We start from the raw sequence: 19,255 nt of genomic DNA, 5'->3' as shown, positions 1-19,255 counted from the left end.
ATTTGATCCAAAAATAAAAAAATAAAATATTGATTGAACATAATAAAAAAATAAAAATTTATTTAAAATTTTTAAAATAGTTCAAGAACTTTTTAAGTATTATGTCTATATTTTTCTTATAAACAATTAAGAGAGTTTTTTTTTTTTTTGAAAAAGATAACAATCTAAATTAAGATACTGAAGTATGAACACAAAGACGGAATAAACCAACTTTTATTAAGAGCAAAAAAAATAAAAACGAAAAATCTATTATGAAGTATTAAAAGAAAAAAATATATAAAATTTTAAAAATTTTAAAGAGACCACATCCTCCCATAATTACACAAAGCTCTGCTCCTTTGTAAACATATGCAATTTTCTATAATTAATAATCTTTTAATTATTAGAGTGTATAGATAGATATAAACTTTAGTCAAAGAGGCTTTATAAAAGCATATAATAACCAAAGGACAAAATCAATCCTTGAGACGAAACAAGAGGGTAGGCGTCCTATGTGAATTCGAAACCTCTCATCGAAAAGTCCCAAAAAGGAGTTGGGAAGACCTTTGAAGTTTAAACATTTCTTGATCTTATCTTCAAAGTCCTTGTAATGACCAAACCTATGATTCTGCGTGGAAAAAGCTTTGAGTTGACAAACGTGGTGGGAAAACTACAACTTGTGTAGCCCAATGTTCTTTGTTCCCTTGTTGTGCAAGTAAGCCAAATGCTTCTGTTCTTAGATTCTTCCCCAAAGCATCTTTTTAAACAAGAAAGCATAAAAAAACAACTCTGTTTTAGCAGAGGTAAAAGAATCATTCTAAGAAATAATTTTTTGATACGTTACCCTTTTATCAATTAAAAAAAATTAAACTGTTTTAGTGTGGGCCCATTTCCGTTTAGATTAGCTTAACAAGATCCTAGGTTTTCAAATTGGGTGTTAATGTTGGCTCCTAGCAAATTTCAAACCCACGTGATTTTGCATGGGACATATATATGGGCATTTCTTGGTAGGTGACTGCCCCGACTTGCCCAAAAATAAAAATAAAAAAAAATAATGTGCTTAACATAATCTAAGTCTCACAAAACGAAGTCCAATGGTTACAAGTTATATATAAAGGTTTGCCATCTTAAATTAGTGGTTCATGTGTGGATATTGTTTTCTTATGGTCCAAACATTAAGATTTTGATTCATAATACATAAAAAAATCAATATAAATATACGTATATAAAAACATTGATATATGCACTTGAACATCTGGTTTATTGGTTGGTGCATAATCTTTCTACTTAAAAAACAGAATTCAAATAATGTCACAACGAATGGTTCGAATTCCCTCTCCTCCAATTATATAAAAAAAAAAACTTTGATATGCATTGCTTCAAATAATGTCACAACGAGTGGATTGACTTTGATTGATACTTTTAAAATTTATACTTGAGCTCGATTTGATTTATTTGGTTCAATTATATTTACTTTAAATATTTTAAATTTAAAATTTTATGAAAATTAGTTATTTTATTAAATATAATATTTTTCTTGAATCCTACCAAAACAAAAAAATTATACAAAACTCGACTTGAGTACAATTGGACCTACACATTTAGATAGATAACCTGTTGTGGAAATTGCCCAAGAATTAACAAAGATAAAATTCAGAGAAAATAAGCAAACAGAAAAACACAAGAATTTACGTGGTTCGGCCTCTTGCCTACGTCCACGGAGTGAAACTGTTCTTTTATTATTGAGAATTTAAAGTACAATAAATTGACCTTTATAGTTCCCCAAACCAACCCAAGATCCCTCGCACACTCTTTCTCAATAACCTCCCAAGAACACTCACCCAAACCACTCTCGCTCCACCCAGAGCAAAAGATAGAGTTACAAGATATTCCCTCTCTAGAGCTCTTAAAGCACTACTTGCAATTCTAAAGCCTATAAATCCACTTTTATAGTATAAAAGTCCAAAGTACAATGTGATTAGGATTCGATGTGAAATAAGAAGTTTAAAACCATACAACTACTTAATATTGTATACAAACAAAAATCTTAATCAAATAAGATCTAGAATTCTAGTCAACCTAAAACTCAACAAATCTCCACCTTTAACTTGAATTCAAACTCCTTAAACCTCTTCCACTAGTCGCACCTAATTGCAACTTCCTAACTCCACCTACTTTCCAACACCTTGAACAATTCTCCAAGTATAAGACTTTCTAAATCATTGACTTTTATAATTACCACGACTACACATACCGAATCAAGCATGGTCCAACACTTGATTCCACAAAACGGCCAATGCACTTGTGTAGCCGTCAAGTCAATGGCACTAATTGACTTCGGAAAGGGACCTCGACGACCCTTCCAATTCACTACTGGTAAGATTTTTCGTCCTTTCACCATCGTCTACACCATGGGAACCTTTCATCACCTCCTCGGCAAATGAAATTTCACTTTGGTAGCTACCATCCCCTGTGCACTGTTCTCATCCTTTCGAGGCCTCACATTTTAGATGATACAAGCCATTATGCAAATTCCCCCTCATTAGGACCATGTCGCCTTGTGTGACTTTTACTACTTCATCACAAGCAGAATATCCATACCCTTTAGAGTCTAATAGGCTCAATGATATTAGATTTTTACGTATCTTTGGGACATAGGCCACACCACCCAAAGAGCGCACAACCCCATCAAACATTTTGATTTTCACCACTCCAAGACCCATGACCTTCACTATTGACTTATTACCTAAAGTCAAATTCCCAACCACCCCTTCTTGAAGTAAATCAAACAATCCTTTTGATAACATATGTGAGTAGCAAAAGCAGAATCTAAATACAAATAAGAATTTGCATCCATATTTTCTGAAATTGAAAGGACATCACAATCATCACCTTCAGCAACGAAAGCACACTCACATTTGTTCTCGTTACTTTCATCCCCTTTTGTAGGACAATCCCTTTTAATATGCTCATACCCTTTGCATTTAAAGCATTGAACATTGTTGGATCTAGACTTGCCACCCTTAGATCCCTTACCAGTTGACTTCCCCCTATTAGCCTCAATTACTAATGCCAAGCCATTTGGATCTCTATCCCCTTATTTACTTTTCTTTCGGGCTTCACGAGACATTAACGTTGCTTGTACTTGTTCTAACGTTATTGTATCCATCCTACATATAAGAGATTCCACAAATACCTCATAGGAGTCTGGAAGTGAAGCCAGGAACAATAGTGCCTTTTCCTCTTCTTCCACCTTGACATCAACCTTCTTCAACTGATCAATGATTCCATCGAATTCATTCATATGCTTCATGAGGTCTCCATTCTCCTCCATCTTTAAGCGATACAACTTTCGCCTAAGCTGTAACTTGTTAGAAAGACTTTTCGCCAAGTAAATTTTCTCTAACTTTGCCCATAATCTTAGAGCAGAATCCTCATTAATAACATGATTAAACACATTATCTCCAATGCAAAGCCGAATAGTGCTCACACACCTTTGCTCCAACTCTGCCCATTCAACATCCTTCATGTCATCTGATTGCTTTTCCTCTTTTCCTAGCAAGGGGCACATTAAACCTTGCTGCACAAGGAGATCTTTCATCATTCTCTGCCACTGCATGAAACTAGTCTTCCCATCAAACTTCTCAATTGAAAAATTCGTAGAACTAGTAACTTTCGACATCCTTGTTGAATTTTGAATTTATTGAACCCGAAGCTCTGATACCACTTTGTTGTGGAAATTACCCAAGAATCAATAAAGATAAAATTCAGAGAAAATAAACAAACAGAAAAACACAAGAATTTACGTGGTTCGGCATCTTGTCTACGTCCACTGAGTGAAATTATTTTTCTATTATTGAGAATTTAAAGTATAATAAATTAACCTTTATAGTTCCCCAAACCAACCCAAGATCCCTTGCACACTCTTTCTCAATAACTTCCCAAGAACCCTCACCCAAACCACTCTTGCTCCACCTAGAGCAAAAGATAGAGTTATAAGATGTTCCCTCTTTAGATTTCTTAAAACACTACTTGCAATTCTAAAGCCTAAAAATTCACTTTTATAGTATAAAAGTCCAAAGTACAATGTGATTAAGATTCGATGTGGAATAAGAAGTTTAAAACCATACAACTACTTAATATTATATACAAACAAAAATCCTAATCAAATAAGATCTAGAATTATAGTCAACATAAAACTCAACAAATCTCCACCTTTGACTTGAATTCAAACTCCTTAAACCTCTTCCACTAGTCGCACCTAATTGCAACTTCCTAACTCCACCTACTTTCCAACACTTTGAACAACTCTCCAAGTATAAGACTTTCTAAATCATTGGCCTTTATAATTACCACGACTACACATATCGAATCAAGAATGGTTCAACACTTGATTCCACAAAACGGCCAATACACTTGTGTAGCTGTCAAGTCAATGGCACTAATTGACTTCGGAAAGGGACCTCGACGACCCTTCCAATTTGCTACTGGCAAGATTTTTCATCCTTTCACCATCGTCTACACCATGGGAACCTTTCATCACCTCATCGGCAAATGAAATCTCACTTTTGTAGCTACCATCCCCTGTGCACTGTTCTCATCCTTTCGAGGTCTCACATTCTAGATGATACAAGCCATTATGCAAATTCCCCCTCATTAAGACCATGTCGCCTTGTGTGACTTTTACTACTCCATCACAAGCAGAATATCCATACACTTTGGAGTCTAACAGGCTCAATGATATTAGATTTTTACGCATCTTTGGGACATAGGCCACACCACCCAAAGAGCGCACAACCCCATTAAACATTTTGATTTTCACCACTCCAAGACCCATGACCTTCACTATTGACTTATTACCCAAAGTCAAATTTCCAGCCATCCCTTCTTGAAGTAAATCAAAACAATCCTTTTGATAACATATGTGAGTAGCAGAAGCAGAATCTAAATACCAATCAGAATTTGCATCCATATTTTCTGAAATTGTAAGGACATCACAATCATCACCTTTAGCAACAAAAGCACACTCACCTTTGTTCTCGTTACTTTCATCCCCTTTTGTAGGACAATTCCTTTTAATATGCCCATACCCTTTGCATTTAAAGCATTGAACATTGTTGGATCTAGACTTGCCACCCTTAGATCCCTTACCAGTTGACTTCCTCTTATTAGCCTCAATTACTAATGCCAAGCCATTTGGATCTCTATCCCCTTCTTTACTTTTCTTTTGGGCTTCACGAGATATTAATGTTGCTTGTGCTTGTTCTAACATTATTGTATCCATCCCACATATAAGAGATTTCACAAATACCTCATAGGAGTTTGGAAGTGAAGCTAGGAATAATAGTGTCTTTTCCTCTTCTTCCACCTTGACATCAACCTTCTTCAATTGATCAATGATTTCATCGAATTCATTCATATGCTTCATGAGGTCTCCATTCTCCTCCATCTTTAAGCGATACAACTTTCGCCTAAGCTGCAACTTGTTAGAAAAACTTTTCGCCAAGTAAATTTTCTCTAACTTTGCCCATAACTATGCCCATAATTATCAATAACATGATTAAACACATTATCTCCAATGCAAAGCCGAATAGTGCTTACACACCTTTGCTCCAACTCTGCCCATTCAACATCCTTCATGTTATCTAGTTGCCTTTCCTCTTTTCCTAGCAAGGGGTGCATTAAACCTTGCTGCACAAGGAGATCCTTCATCATTCACTGTCACTGCGTGAAACTAGTCTTTCCATCAAACTTCTCAATTAAAAAATTCGTAGAACTAGTAACTTTCGACATCCTTATTAAATCTTGAATTTACCGAACTCGAAGCTCTGATACCAGTTTGTTGTGAAAATTGCCCAAGAATCAACAAAGATAAAATCCAGAGAAAATAAACAAACAGAAAAACACAAGAATTTACGTGGTTCGGCCTCTTGTCTACGTCCACGGATCTATTATTGAGAATTTAAAGTACAATAAATTAACCTTTATAGTTCTCCAAACCAACCTAAGATCCCTTGCACACTATTTCTCAATAACCTCCCAATAACACTCACCCAAACCACTCTCGCTCCACCTACAGCAAAAGATAGAGTTACAAGATGTTCCCTCTCTAGATCTCTCAAAACACTACTTGTAATTCTAAAGCCTAGAAATCTACTTTTATAGTATAAAAGTCCAAAGTAGAATGTGATTAGTATTCGATGTGAAATAAGAAGTTTAAAACCATACAACTACTTAATATTGTATACAAACAAAAATCCTAATCAAATAAGATCTAGAATTCTAGTTAATCTAAAACTCAACATAATCTAATTTATAGACATAAAAAAAAATTTGTTGCAATATCTTTGGACGAAGTGATGTACTAAAAATCTAAAACAGTAAAAAACAATTTCGAGAAAAATGGTTAAAGTATCCAATAATCCGACCATTCTCACTATATATAATTTATACATGTTCATATAATTATCATTAATAAGTAGACGTCGTCTGTAATTAATTATGAAAAGTCAAAACAAAATAGCATTAACTAGTGCCCAAGTACCAATGGGATTAAGTACAAGCATTACGTATTATTCAGTATTTATGAGAAAAGCTGTGTTGTGTTTTAAGGGTACATTTGCGTGTTTCATGCAAGACGTCGGTGAATATTTATCATAAAAAAAAAGAAAAAAAATCTATTTATGAACAGTTCAACAATGTTCGACCATACTTTTTCTTAGATCTTATTTGTTTGACTGTTAATCATTTAAAAGAAATATTTGAATAGATCAATCTCCAATCTCCAAAGTGAACAATTAAATTAACATAAAATGAACACTAATAACAATACATTAAATAATACAATACCAAATCTAAAAATACATAAATTAATATTTTAAAAAATCATATATTATTTTAAAATTTTAAAATAAATTTTTATTTTTTTATTATGTTTAATCAAACTTTTATACTTTTATTTTAAATCAAGTAAATTATTATAATTAATGATTGACTAACTGTCATCATCAAAATATTATTTATTTTTTTATAATTATATATATAAAATTAACATAGAGGATAAAAATATTATGTGGTCATGTCATGCAATATTAATATATCACGTTATCATCTATTATAATATGTTAATAAATTATATTAAAATTACGTGATATAAAAAATAAAAAGTTATATTTTGATAAATTACAGTTAATCAACCATTACAAAATACTTAATTGAATGCAATAGTTTATTTGAATAATTCAAAAAAAAATTTAAGTATTATGCTTAAAAATTTCTATTCTATTTTTTTTGACATATGTGTATTTTGATATATCATTATTGTATCATGAAAAATAAAAAGTTAATGTTATATATATTTTGCTTATTCACAAACGATACGAATAGTCTAATAATCAAATCGTGGATTATTTTTAACATTTATTGAATAAAATTTGTTTTATTATAAATGTAAAAGGATAGCAGTAATTTAAGCTAATTATTTTACATATTCCACTATCTTGTTTTAGGTTGGTAATGCCACCATCTACATACATTATTATATACGCTTGGCATGACGAAAGCCGACGGCTTTTTATAATGGAATTTATAAAGTATCGTCTTGGCACGTGGAAGGCACAATTTCCCCTACTTTGCATATGTAATTAAAAAGTATTATATATATATATATATATATGTATGTATGAAAAGAAATTGATAGTTCACACATGTTAAACCATCAAATCTTGAACGTCACAACACCGTCCATCGATTTATGAAATAATTAAAAGTGTGCTACAAATAAAAAAAAAATCATACCTTTGACTATCGAGAATAAAAATGGTATAAAAGAAAATACGTGAACGATTAGGGAAATTTGTACATTAAAAAAATATATTAAATTAACATCTTTATGGAAAAAAGTTGTTCTATGCCTTTAAATAGGAATTTTTCAGGTTACTTCCTGGTATTGCCTCATGGGTTTAGATTAAAATTTTCTTTCAAAACATTAACCAAAATAAAATAAAAATTAGAGAATAAAAAAAATAAAGTTCTATTCGGTTAATACTTTTATTTTTTGTTTTTATAAAATTGAATAAAAAGAAAAAGTAAAAAATAAAAAGAGAAAAACAGTTTTTTTTCATAGAAAAGAAAAAAGAGTGGGAAAATAATAGGAGAATTCTAATGGAGTTTGAGGCTCCAACAAGCTGGGAAAAGGAAAAGGTAGACCCTGGGGTATAGTCTATTGGCTGGCTGTAAGGGTTGGCGATGGTGGACCCCTAAGCCCAAGCAGTTGGCCAGAACCAGCCCAACTATTTATTTCAAAGAAAAATTCCAAAAAAGAAAAACAAACAAAAGATTTGAATAGAAAATAATATATATATATATATATATATATATAAAGTACTTAAGTAAGGTTTAGTATGAGAAAATTGAGAGTATATTTTCTATAATGTATTTAATTAAATTTTATTATAATATTTATTTTGTAATAAACTACTACAATATAAGATTATAATCCAAAATCAATATAATTAGATTGCATTGCACTCTACAATGTTATTAAAGATACGTTTATTCTTCAATTTTGTTAAATATATTTTATAATGTTACCTTTATTATATTTTAATAATTATTTTACTTATATATCAAATACTATAATTTTATCTTTTTTATAATCACATTATTTATAATAATATTACATTATAACATACTAAATGTCACTCAACATCTTTTTCACAAGTTGACAAACAAACTGTGGTTTTTATATTTAGTGTCAATTGGATAGAAGATTCAAGAAGCCCTACTTAACATTAACTACTTTTTTATTATTCACATCCCTCTCAACCAAACAACTGGTACTCATTTCCACTTTTATCTTTTCCTTTTGGGGTTAAAAAATTGTTGAGGAACGCAGCTTTAACCATTATTTTTTAATAAAAATTATAGTTATAAATTTTTTTTAAAATAAAGTCTTCTAAAGATTTGAATTCAAACTTTTCAAGACATATTTTTTGAGATTTTAATTTTATATAATATTTTTTTAAAAATAATGATCAAAATTAAATTATGTTGATTTAAAAAGTTAATAAAAGACAAATACAAAATGAGACAAAAAGATTAATAATATTTATTTAAACAACATAAACCCATTATTATAGACACAGCGTCTATTTATGGAACAATTAAGCTAAAAATATTAAAAAAATTAGCTATAAGCTTGCAATAACCCTTGGGGGTACCCCAAGACAAGAGTAACACAATATTTTAAATATAAATTTGGGATTTGAATAATTGATCTGGCTTGAGTATTTAAGACTTTTGCTTTTGATGATTACCTACTTTGCACATGCAATTGTGATATTGTAGTTTAATGGAGCCATGATTACCCAAAATCATACTCATTTTTTTTTTATGCCAAATTACCATAGAACTCAAATTAGAGGCTGATGTTTTGTGATTTGTAAGGATACTAAACTTGTGTCTGACTCTTTGCTATTTTATTTTCTTCTTTGCACCATCTTTTTTACTGGCTTTTGCCAACGACTCTCTTTTCAACATTCTGCCTACCAAATTCTACAAGACACACACCATTCTCACCATACCCAATATAGCAAAACTTGCCGTATAGCTAATAGTTTTATTATTATTACTATTATTGTGAATTTAGTGTGGAAAAAAAAAAGAGATGAAAATGAAGGGCTAAAGAATGAATAATTTAACTACTTTTGGTAACATTAGGTTAAAGATGAGATGGGTTGAAGTGGATAGCCTTAACAACTTTAAATTAAAAAATCAGTTTCTTTTCAAAAGTTTTTATGAGAGCTTAAACAATTTTACTTATTCTTGCTTTTCCTTTTTCTTTATTGTAAAAAGAATAGAAGACAATAATGGAAAAGAAATTAAAAAGCCTGTTAATGAGTGATGTTGGTGCCTTCTTTAATATTTTTTTAATATTTTTTAATTAAAAATTATTATTTTTTATTAAGTTTTGATTTTTGATTTTGAATTATATAAGTCTTTATTACTAACAATTAACTATATGTCATTAATCAAAATATTACTTTTAATTTTTTATACCATTTGGTATTGATGTGACCTTGATATTAAAGGTAAAAATTTGTTGTGATCATGGTATATTAATATACCATATCATTATCCACTATAAAATATTAACATGTCACAGTAATATTACACGGTTTAAAATAATAAGTGGAGTTTTAATTAACAACATTTAATCAATTATTAATTATAAAGATCTATTTGATTCAAAATAAAAATACATATAAAAATTTGATTTAATGTAATAAAAAAATTTATTTAAATTTTATGAAATAATTTAAAAATATTTGTTAATATTATATATATATATATATTTTTTTTTTGTTTCATTGACCAGAAGTTGTACCCATCAAATTCATCTGAAATGCTACTATGTTTATAAGTGGTGGAAATTATTATTCAATAAGTCTAGAAAAAAAAAAAAAAAACAGAAGAGGCAATCAACAAATTCAATTGCATTAAATGTGTGGTAGAAGGAAACACCCCACATATGCATCACATTAAATGCATGTCATAAAGAAACACCCAGAACCATTTACTCTCAAATCAATAGCTTCATTGTCTAAAGTAGTATCATAAATGACTACAATCACCTCAATTCAATCAACGTATCTATACCGTACATTCCCATCTCTTCTTATTTATTCTTTCTCCCTGGACATTATGTGATTTTGTTCTTGTCTATTCGAATCTTATTTATGACTGATTAAATATTTAGGTCTTACACCTAACCTTAACCTATAACTTTGAGTCTATATACATACATATATATATATGCTAACACCAACAATATATATAAAATTTATATAATATACCATAGAGTTACTATAGCAAGATATTTACTAACAGAAGGATTGATTTACTTGATTAGTTGGTTTCGTATCAATAATAAAATGGTTTTGATTCGAGTATGGATAATTTTTCATTGGTGCTATTTACGCAATCTGCACTTAAAATTTCAAAAACAATTGGAGTAAATTATTTAAGTAATGAGATATTATTTACCTAGCGATAGCTAGGGGTAAAATCAATAGATACCGATAAATTATTGTAGGGTTCAATTTTGAGTGTTAATATACTTATTACTCTAAATTATCTATAGATAATCGGTTTGGAAATGGGTATCAATTTCAAACCCAATTACTTTTAAGGAAAAAATTTATGAGAAATTAAATGATTCAAAATTTTATGGTTCATTGCATTGTTTTCACACCTTAACCAAACAAACAAAGTCAAGTTTTAATTCTGTTATAATTTAAATAAAATAATATATATAAGTTTGCTTACTTTTTTTTATACATTTATAATATTATAATTTACTTTACCAGATTGAATTTCCGAATCAAATCAAAAGTCAAATTTGAGCTTTTTACATGAATATCCACTAAACAAATAGTTATAGATAATTAACGGACATTATTTAAATGGTTTCAGTTAGGTTACGAATAATTATTATAGAATCTCAAATAATTTTGGTTAAGTTTTGGATGCCTTATTTATAAATGGTTTCGATTTCAAATAATTCAAAATAAACGAAGACCACCATCATTACATCCAATCCATCTAGTGTTAGAAAAAAATAATTCAAACCTTGAATTTTTTTTTATCAAATTAACTATAGTTTATTAAATTTTGGTACGCATTGAATTTAAAAAGTTACATTTACCCATTTTTTATTGTGCCATGTATCTAAGAATGAGGAAATAATTTCAAAAGGTGTTGAGTTGAACACTTTTAAACTAGGTAAAAAATTTGTATACAAGAAAGAGTTTGGAATCAAATTTTTAAAACAAAAAAATATATTATCTTATTGTTAAGTTAAATATTTAAATAAAAAAACACACGAATCACCATTTGTTAGTGGGGTTTTACGAAGATCCTGCATTATATGAAAATCTACTGATAAAACTAAACAAAGGAATGTAAGTAGTAAGAGAGGGCGTATTCGTTGTCATATGCAAACAATAGCACAAACCCACTACCAATAGGGCAGGCAGGGCACGTGGGGTAAGAATTTGACAGCCAAACTTACTACAGTCAATTAATATTTACTGCTACCGAAAGGAGATAAAATCTGAAAAAGAAAGAAAGAAAGAAAGAAAATGGTAATGGGGTAATAATGACAAGGCCTGTTACCAATGGCGGGTTCCACGAGCCTTCTTCTTCTTTTCTCCCCCTCCCCGCTCTCTGCACAAAACCAACAAAAACAAAAGCAGAGCCCCCTCTCTGAACCAGCCATTCAATTTTTCACATCCCCACACTCCTCACGCATCTCTATAAAATCATATTTTTAAACAATTTTTTTTTCATGTACTCTGAATTCAATAACTAAACTACAAAAAACCCATATCTCAGTTTCATCAATCTCAAACTATTCTCTTCCCTCCCCCTCTCTATCTGCATGGACGGTCATTTCTTGCTCTCTCTAATCTCAACGGTTAGATTTCTCCCTCCCTCACTCTGTTGCATGTATCAAATGAAAGTCTAAGTTCTTTACTTTCTCCTTGTCCTTGTAGTAGTTTTATTAGTTTTTTCGTATCAGAGTTCTCTCTCTGTCTTGGATCCTTTTTATTTTTTTGGCTGACAGAAAGATGGTTGCGTTTTTGGGATTGTATAATGGGCAGGCACCATGAGTGGAACTACTGGATCAAGTTTCCATCTTGGGTTTTTTTCTTCTTCTTCTTCTTCAGTTTTTGCTGCAGTTTTTGTCTCTAATACTATTATGGGCTGCGGACCTTCCAAAGTGGACGACTTACCTTTAGTAACCCTTTGTAAAGAGCGTAAAGAACTAATCAAAGCGGCGTCGATTCACCGCTCCGCTCTCGCCGCTGCTCACGTTACCTACTTCCATTCTCTCCGTGATGTCGGTGAAGCGATCCGTAGGTTCGTCGATGAAGAACTCGTCGTCGGATCTTCCTCTTCCGTTGGTTCCCCTGTTCTCACATTGCCTTCTGACGAATTCAAATCCTCAAAAAAGAACAAGAAGAAAGACGACAACAACTTACCTTCCTCTTCTTCAACTTCGCTTTCCCATTCTCATTCCATTGAAGAAAACAGCAAAAATACAAAAAAAGACAAAGAAGAAAGTGATGGAGAGGATTCTCACTTGGATTTGTCTTCTGGGTCACCTTCAATTTCCGGTTCAGGGTCTGGGTCAGGTCCCGGTTCACCTTCGGGTCATGTTCAGATCGATCATAGTCATAGCCATAGCCATAGCCCTGAACAAGAAGGACCAGCGCCGTATGGCTACAACTATGGCTATGGCTATGGCTATGGCTTTGAATACCCTCATCCTCCTCCTCAAGAAAACTGGGGGTATAATGGTAATTCTTCTTCGTATACGTATTACATGAAGAAATCTGCAACACCTTCTCAATCTTTTGTTTATCAGGAGCCTGAAGGACATTCAAGTTATGGCTACTCAAGTTATCAAAATGGGGGATTTTTTGGGTATCCTTTGGGGTCTCCTAGAGGGGGATATGGATACGGGCAGAGGAGCTCTCCACCTGGTCCACCACAACCACCGCCAGAGCCGCCGTCTCCGCCGAGTGTTTCCACATGGGATTTTCTCAATGTGTTCGATACTTTTGATAATAGTGTGTACCCAGGTTATCATCCGGCGGCTAGATACGGGTATGGGTCGACTACAAGTAGTCCGGACTCGAAGGAGGTGAGGGAGAGAGAAGGGATTCCTGATTTGGAAGATGAAACTGAGCCCGAGATGTTAAGAGCGGCTCATAAAGAGAAGAGGAAAATAATGAATGAGGAAATTAATCATAATTATAATAATAGTAATAAAAATACGAATTTTGGAGAAGGTACTTCAAAGTCAGTCCCAGTTCAGAAGATTAATAGTACTACTGATGGATCAACTTCAACTTCAAAGGCAATGCCATCAAGCAAGAGTGAGAGCTTGGAGTCTGGTGGTCATATTAAGATTAATACAAGTAGTGGAAGTGCTGATACAATTGTTACAAAGAGTTCTGAGGAAGAGTATGCAAAGAGTAAAAGGGTGAGTTTTGAGGTGGAAGAGGCATCTAATTTAGATGTTGAATCTTCCAAGCCGAGTAGTTTAACTACATTGTCGCTTCACGGTACGAGGGATCTCCAGGAGGTTGTGAAGGAGATTAGGGATGAGTTCGAGACTGCCTCTAGTTATGGCAAAGAGGTTGCTGTATTACTTGAGGTGGGCAAGTTGCCTTATCAGCAGCGTAAAGGAACTGGGTTTAGAGGTGGGTTTTCAGTTATTTTTGTTTTTTACTATTTGATTGTTGGCTTGGTTTCTTTTCCTGTCCTGTTCTCAATTTTTGTCTCTATTGTTGGATGCTTGTAAAGTTATCCTGTTCAATGTGCTAGCTTAGACTTTTGGAGAGAGAGGTTTAAGGATTTTACTGTATGTGGGTGTGGTGAACTCATATTTTGTATATTTGCACTAGGTAGACATACAAGCCTTTTCTTGGCTTGCTTTCTGGTAAATATTGCTTAGGCTATTTGCGCAATTCAGGTCTCTAATGAGTCTCATATAATAATTCTAAAATTGAAACAGGGCTATATTGATGTATTCCCCGAAAAGCTAAAATGAAAATGATTTTGATACAAATAGTGCTGTAGCTAATGACATGATTTAACATCCCAATAAAAGTTGAAACAGTGAGCATTACATGAAACTGAATACTTAGGTCTCATGTAAGCTTACCTACTTGTATTCTTTCATGATTTTAACTGTTCAATCCTTGTCTATATATATGATTGAATTATCTGGCTTGATGGATTTAAAGTTGTATCCTTTTCAAAATATTTACTATGCTGCTTTAGTGAAGCTTACATCTCCTCTCTGCAGTGATCTTTTCCAGGATCCTGTATCTTGTGGCACCTAACATGTTATCATCACATCCACCACCCAGATCATCTATAAGAATAACTTCTAGGACAATGAAAATGGCAAAAGAATACTGTCAGATAGCAGAGCAGGATGAAAAGCCTAGAAATCTTTCATCAACTTTGGAGGAACTTTATGCATGGGAAAAGAAATTATATAAAGAAGTCAAGGTATGCGTGTTATAAAAATGAAAAGAAACTTTGTTTCTGTACTTAGCAATGTGATGGTTGTTTTAGCCTTGATAGCTATTTCCCAATCAATTTTTATTAAAAGACTGAAAGGGTTGTATTGCATAATAGTTATTATTCACAAAAGCTATAGTAGTTTTAGTTGTTCGTTCTCTGGTGTTGTCAAAATGCGATGCTTATTGGATTGGTTTTCAAGGCTCTTGCTATTATTAAACAAAAAGCTATCAATAATTGTTGGATTTCAAAACTTAAAAATGTGTTAGTAGTCATTGAGCGATCCTATGTAATCTGAAGCATTAATTTTTGCTGTTATTATGCATGAACTTTAAATATGGGTACCTCTCTATGACAAAGTTTTGAAGTAGTTTGTTTCAAAATGGAAGAAAACTTCCTGGTAGTTAGACTGTTGGACTTTACTGTTTTGCATTTTGATAACTGGGAATCAGCATTTTTATGGCTGACTGTCGTTAAATCCCTTGTCATGACTCTAGCCATTCACTATTTCTTACTTATTAGTTCAAAACTCATCCCAGGGCAATCAAGTAATAAAATTTTGAATTTTGAATTTAAATTTGCCCTGGATGTATAAGCTAATTGTTATTCACAAATGTTTTCAAAATATTCTGGTTGCCTTAGTAGCATGCTTATAATATGTCTGTGTTTTCCCTGATTTTAGGATGAAGAAAGGCTACGGGCTATATATGAGAAGAAGTGTAAGAGACTGAGAATGTTAGATGGCCAAGGAGCAGAGGCCAGCAAGATTGATGCAACACAGGCTTCAATAAGAAAGTTGCTAACAAAAATTAATGTTTGTATAAAGGCTGTTGAAGCTATATCAATTAGGATACATAAGCTAAGGGATGAAGAATTGCAGCCCCAGCTCACTGAATTGGTTCATGGGTATTGACTTACTTCTGTACTTTTCATAGTTAGAATTGATCATCGGTGTGCCTGCTTATTACTTATCTTCATGAATCATAGTGCCTTCTGATTAACTATTACATGATTGGCCTGTGACTCTGGAAGTATCTTCTTGTTGTTTTCTTGGCAGTGGTTTCCATGGAATCCATGCACCACAACGGCTTCTATCTTGGTTGGGGATGAAAGACGGGTTTAATTGGGCTATTTGACTTAGTGTTTTACTCATGCACAACACTTATAACTTTTACTTTTAGATGAATACAATTATATTGTGTATCAATGGTGAACCATGCCTCCTGTGCATAATGATACTTGCATGTATTGCTGGTATGTCTGTAAGCTTGTGATAACTAATGGCCCCTTCATTAATTCAATTTTTAACTTGCTGGGGGAAATGATTTTAATTTTCTCTTATTCTTGTTTACCATCCTAACAAAATTATCTTGTAGCATCAAAAAGATATCTGGAATGTCTTATTTGCATGTTGTGAAAAACTTGTGGAGTTGTTCATTATTATCTGATGCAAACTTAATATCTCTTTATCTGTTGGGTGATGTTTGGAGTGCTCATTATACATTAGTGATTACCTATTTGAAAAGCATCAAACGATCTGCTGGCAATGATATGATGGTAAATTTGAAGCTTGTGATAGTCAAGAGCTTGTCTTTATCTTTTCATATTGTTTTCTACCCTTCTCCTTTTGGATAATGGAGGAAAACATTTATGTCTCTCTGTGGGAATGACAACTTATTTCTTCTTGCTGCTTTCATTTTACTTCTTGAGGTTGTTATGTGATAATATGTGACCATTTTAATTTGCAGGTTGATAAGAATGTGGAAGTCCATGCTTAGATGCCATCAGAAACAGTTCCAAGCTATAATGGAGAGCAAAGTTCGATCTCTTAGAGCAAATACTGCTTTTCAAAGAGAATCAGGATTGAAAGCTACTGCTGAGCTTGAGATGGAGCTTTTGGACTGGTGCACTCGCTTCAATAATTGGATTAACACCCAAAAGGCATATGTTGGGTCCTTATATGGGTGGCTTATGCGATGCATTGAACGCGAGCAAGAAATAACTGCTGACGGACTTGCTCCTTTCTCCCCAGGCCGGGTTGGAGCGCCACCAATTTTTGTAATTTGCAATGATTGGTACCAAGCAATGGATAGAGTTTCAGAAAAGGGTGTAGCAAATGCCATGCACAATTTTGCTTCCAGCCTACGCCAGTTATGGGAAAGACAAGATGAGGAGCAACGTCAGAGGACCAGAGCTCAATATCTCTCAAAGGATTTTGAGAAACGGCTTAGGGAGTTACGGTTAGAGAGGCAGAGGATAGAGCAGGTGCAAGATGCTTTATCAGATAAAGCTGCCGTTTCCAAGGTTCCCTCTGAAAGTGGAGTTTCACCACTGGATGACCTAAAGGTGGATTTGGATTCGATGAGGAAGAAATTAGAGGAAGAAAGAGCTAGGCATAAGGATGCCATCAAACTAGTTCATGATGCTGCTTCAAGTAGTTTACAAGCAGGTTTGGTCCCAATCTTTGAAGCCTTGGGCAACTTCACCTCAGAGGTCTTGAAAGCACATGAGCAGGTCAGACTTGAAAATGCTGGGGCCTCCTAGCTTGGTATCTCCCACGGAAGAATGCTTACCTTTTGTATGTACAGTAATTGCCATGTGAGGTTAGATTTGCTGATAAAGAATGTTAGGTGTAACACAAAGTGACTTTGAGAAGACCTTGTCTGGGGTGGGGGTTGTAGAATCATTGATACGAAGATGAAAGTTGCCAGAAAGAAGATTTCCTAGCAGATGTTGGCTTGAAACCTTAAATCCCCCTAGTCAGAAATAACCCCTTAGGATATAGTTAGGTAGCAGGTTTGTACAGAAAATATTCATTTATTGGTTGATTGGTTATTCTTAGATGTATCGGTTGTAAGTTGACTGTATGGGAGTAGGTTCGTAGTTAGGAGGAGACATGTATTGTAGTTCAGTAACTTAAAGAAAAATTTTGGTTGATTAGATATATGGATGGAAAGCTCTTTCTGGCTGCTTATTGTTTTGTTAAAAACCATTTTGGTTTATGCTTCAGAAATCAAGAGATCATTTGCATGATACATCTCTTGCATCTGCCGCTGGTTCATAAGCCATCTGCGTTCATCCTAGAGAGCACCCAAGTTAGCGAGTGTCGACATTAGCAGCTTCCAAAAGATAAATTGCAACCCCTGAATCAGTTTCCAGAATAATTCGACATAGTTCAGCAGAAGTGCCAGCGGTAGTGCCTAATCTGCGCGAGAAGGCAGCAATGGTTCTGCCATCATGGTCACGAGATAGTCCTCCAGCTCCAGATAGGGTGGTTCCTGTAGGACGAGTATACTCCAGAAGGGCAGAAGTAGCAAATCCTTGGTGAGCTACAAGCTAGGTGGAAGTATTGAGTCTTGGGTTTGAGTTGGAGCTTGGAGTTTTTCCAAACCCATCCCCAACCCCTTGAACTAGATTCAGTAATGGCCTTTAGACAGGCAAACAAACATATGTTTGAGAGAAAAATTTACCATCTCAAATCTTGGGAGTGCTTTTCCAGGACACAAATGTCCTGCCCTTGTCCATTCAACTGGATTTTTATCAACTCATTAATGTTACGAGCGAGGTGAAAGGATGACTTTTCAAATATCCAAGCACCCTCTTGGCCCAAGACTGAGATTCATTATATACTATCTGGACCAGTAATTAATTGTCCAAGGGGTCCATGGTCAGTCCATTCCTCTTCCTGCCAAAAGCCAGCTTATGCCTTTCCCCTCCAACAAAACAAAAGAAAGTTTCATGTCATATCAACCCATAGATGCTTGGATATATATTGGTACAGTAAATTTTCAATATCATTTCAGCATCTTAATTTGTCAGACTCACATGAAACAATTTGTGGGTCTAGTTTCTGACATTTTACGTTTGGATTGGCGACCACAAATCAAAGTTTTTGTGGGTCTATGTGTTATATATATATATATCGGCCTAATCAAAGTTTTTGTTTTTTGAATTTCTGATTTTCCAACCCAAACCAATGTCGTCATAAGAAATTAAATATTTTTAATTCAAAAGACACAACTAATAAAAAAAACACATATTTATATATTCAAAGTTTATTTCATTTTTTACTAATGTGTTGTATAAATCAAAGTTTTTATTTCTTGAATTTCTCATTTTTCAACCCAAATCAATATTGTCATAAAAAATCAAATATTTTCAATTCAAAAGATAT

The 19,255-nt window shown here is 33.2% G+C and overlaps 1 protein-coding gene across 2 annotated transcripts; it reads left to right on the top strand.

Moving 5' to 3' along the window:
* Positions 1 to 12,137: 12,137 nt before the first annotated feature.
* LOC18592362 (protein ALTERED PHOSPHATE STARVATION RESPONSE 1-like) lies at positions 12,138 to 18,053 on the top strand. Of its 2 annotated transcripts, none has more exons than XM_018126174.2 (5): positions 12,138 to 12,457; positions 12,645 to 14,252; positions 14,861 to 15,069; positions 15,764 to 15,987; positions 16,830 to 18,053. In XM_018126174.2, exons 2-5 carry the CDS (start codon positions 12,650 to 12,652, stop codon positions 17,623 to 17,625), a joined length of 2,832 nt encoding a protein of 943 aa, XP_017981663.2. In that variant the 5' UTR covers positions 12,138 to 12,457; positions 12,645 to 12,649; the 3' UTR covers positions 17,626 to 18,053. The 2 variants fall into 2 exon arrangements, with proteins under 2 accessions (XP_017981663.2, XP_088665135.1); XM_088809009.1 differs by lacking the exon at positions 12,138 to 12,457 and having other exon boundaries at positions 13,108 to 13,343; positions 13,412 to 14,252.
* The last annotated feature ends 1,202 nt before the right edge of the window (positions 18,054 to 19,255 follow it).

The sequence above is a fragment of the Theobroma cacao genome, chromosome 8 (genome assembly GCF_053813885.1).
Source record: "Theobroma cacao isolate CCN51 chromosome 8, ASM5381388v1, whole genome shotgun sequence".
Taxonomy (NCBI): domain Eukaryota; kingdom Viridiplantae; phylum Streptophyta; class Magnoliopsida; order Malvales; family Malvaceae; genus Theobroma; species Theobroma cacao.
Note: the sequence above shows the minus strand (reverse complement) of the source record. Positions and strands in the feature narration are given on the sequence as shown.

Coding starts and splice junctions, on each gene's coding strand:
- LOC18592362 (XM_018126174.2), top strand. CDS start 12,650: ATGAGTGGAACTACTGGATCAAGTTTCCATCTTGGGTTTTTTTCTTCT. Junction 14,253..14,860: donor TAAAGGAACTGGGTTTAGAG/GTGGGTTTTCAG, acceptor TCCTCTCTGCAG/TGATCTTTTCCAGGATCCTG. Junction 15,988..16,829: donor CTCACTGAATTGGTTCATGG/GTATTGACTTAC, acceptor TTTAATTTGCAG/GTTGATAAGAATGTGGAAGT.